Source organism: Lolium rigidum, chromosome 3 (assembly GCF_022539505.1).
Source record: "Lolium rigidum isolate FL_2022 chromosome 3, APGP_CSIRO_Lrig_0.1, whole genome shotgun sequence".
Lineage (NCBI taxonomy): Eukaryota > Viridiplantae > Streptophyta > Magnoliopsida > Poales > Poaceae > Lolium > Lolium rigidum.
The window spans coordinates 397,311,077-397,313,817 of record NC_061510.1 but is presented as its reverse complement, the minus strand read 5'-3'; the positions used below and the strand labels follow the sequence as shown (position 1 = coordinate 397,313,817).

Sequence of the window (2,741 nt, the reverse complement as noted above, 5' to 3'; positions counted from 1 at the left end):
TAACTTTGTCGCATGCCTACCTCCATTACACCAAATTGGATACCTAGTCTTGGCTCTCCAATAACATTCACTTCATCATCGGCAACCTACGCCGTAGTCGACTACCTCGCTAGCCACGACTCCCAGTGTCACACAAATGTTGAGTGAAATTCTTGATACCTCCTAATCCAATGCGGCTCACTGATACGTTCCCATGTGAATGCGGCCTCTAGGTGATCTATATATCTATCTATTTATCTACCTACCATGTACTGTCGGCAATGTGGAAATGTACATGTCTCCTAACTCACATGCTTAGGTAGTTCCAAATCCATTTGGTGGATGGTTAATGCCATTGTTATTTATGGACATGTTTAGTGAAAACGTAAGTCCATATGAGTAGCTTTGAGTCATGACCCTTCTTAATTCACGCTGGTTTTGATCACTTATTACTTTGAGTTTATGTGCGTGTTTGTAGCATTATCGTTAACAATTGTCATAATTTTAGTGTACTGGAGGCACGTGTGACTACATATATATGCCCATCGCCCTTGTTACACACACTTCATACTGCTAGAAATATTGCAAGATGCAGCAGCGCATAATATTGTTTTATAGGGTCGAGTCACTTGTACATCGTTTAAAATGATATTTAGATTCTAAAATGAATATGGAGTTAGTGTAGAGATGACAAATCACTTAATATGGTAGAAACTTCAGACAACCAAGTGTGAGGAGTTCTTGGATGGCTGTGTGTTGAGTGTATGCTCCTCCATCTTATGATTTCAAGAATTATTTCTATATGTAAAATTATGTTGCAACGAAAATTCCAGACAAATATGGAAATAAACACATTTTTGACAGCACTCCAATATGAATTCACTTCACATTCTATTGTTTAAAGAAGTGCCACAAATTGAATATGTTAGCCATATTGACAGACTCAATGGAGAAATAAGTTGTGTACTAGCCATAATTTCTGGAATTACCTAGCCGGGTTATCTTTCTGGTCAATTTCTCAAAGGCTATCTATTCAAAGGCCTTTGAAAATTTTCTTCCTATTTTGTTAAAATTGAATGGTTCAATCTGGGATTCAACTAGTTAGGTGTGGAACTTTCACGGGGTCAAGGTGAACCTTGTCACTTACAAGTGACTTTAGTAGTATTGTTATTTGTGGTCAGTGAATGATTGATGTTTGAAATTTTGTCGGCTGATTTGCCTAATTTACACATCGGTTTCTTCCGTCTTTTCTCCCAAGCTGGGATCCATGGATGGCCTTGGCCCATTTGTGTGTTTTCATAAGTACTCTTATTTGGGAAATGAAAAAGGTTCGTAATATTCCCAACTGAATTGCCAAATTTATACCTTTGTGTCTTTTTCTAATTTTCCATCGGACCGTTGTCGCTCGTTTAAGCAAACTACGCGGTGGCACCAGAAAGATTGGTCGAACTCAAACCTCTGTCGAAACTGGGAGCTAAATTCAAAATTCAGAAGCCCATCCTTTACCAAACACGTACCAGTGAGGCAGTGAGACGATTCGCCATCTTGAACTCCACTTGAATAAAAAGATTCGCCTTGTTGAATTCGTCCTCTCGTTCTCTCCTGGGTCCGGCCGCAACAAACATTTATTTACGATCCTCCACCAGCCCCGGCCTCTCCGCCGTACTCCTCCGCCGCCTATTTCAACCACGAACTCGACCACCCAGTACTCCACAAGCTCAACACACGAGAGAGAAAGCGTAGAACCGAGCCTGCTAGCTAGAGCACCATGGCCAAGAAGCGGTCTGGCACTGTCGCTTCCCTGCTGCTTCTCTCCCTCGCACTAGCAGCCCACTCCGTGGCGGCCGCGAGGACCGCGCCTGCTGGGGGCGACGTGGAGGCCTCGCTTCCAGCCGTTGCCGCAGCAGAGAACGGCGCCGGTGCAGGAGGCGGGGGAGCGGCGGACGCGAAGAACCTGTTCGTGGGCGTGGGAGGCATGGGGGACCTGCCGGGCCTCCCGGCTGTGGGCGGCGGCTACGGCGGGGGCTTCGGCAACAACGGCGCCGGCGTCTTCACCGGGGTCACGGGCCCGTTCGGCGGCGTCGGCGGCGGCGTGGGGAGCGTCGGGCCAGTCGGCGGCGCAGCCGGTATCCCGTTCGGAGGGTTCGCCGGTGGCAGCGCCCCGTTAGGCGCGGTCGGAGGCGGGTGCGGCGGCGGCGTCACACCTTGAGGAGTTGCACATTGTAGCCTATATCTTCACAGTCGAGGCTTGGACGTGCGCGTTGTACGTAGGTGCGGTGCATGGGCATGGCGCATCGCACCTGCGTACGCACGCATACATGTGTGGCTTGGTTTGACACAGTCCAGAAGAAGTCACGTGCAGCATGTTCGTGCAGCAGTGGTGTGTGCGTCTTACAGTGTGAGTGTGTGTGTGGCATGGCTGCAAGATGTTGGTGTACTGTATGTCGTTGTAGTGTTTCGTCAGTGTAGTCTCATGTCATGTAGTAGTAGTATCAGACAAGTTAGTGGTGGTATGTATGTCGTGGGGCTTCGTTATGTGTCTCAACTTAGTGTGATTGCTGTTCCAAAACTGACAAACGTACTCCACATCATCGGTGTGCGACGCTCGTGCGTGTTTTCTCAATTTGTGGCTATATTTTTACATCATCGAAATTAGACTAAGTTATCATCTCTCACACTAACGTACCGATGCAGCACACGGCGTAGTCCGGCTGGCGAGCTTAAAACGCCCAAGTGAACTGAAATGACAAAAAAAATTGGGA

The 2,741-nt window shown here is 47.5% G+C and overlaps 1 protein-coding gene across 1 annotated transcript; it reads left to right on the top strand.

The window, feature by feature from the left end:
• The first annotated feature begins 1,747 nt into the window (after positions 1-1,747).
• On the top strand, positions 1,748-2,188 carry LOC124697725 (glycine-rich protein 5-like). The gene has a single exon (XM_047230272.1). The coding sequence runs from the start codon at positions 1,748-1,750 to the stop codon at positions 2,186-2,188; it is 441 nt and encodes a 146-aa protein (XP_047086228.1).
• Positions 2,189-2,741: the final 553 nt, after the last annotated feature.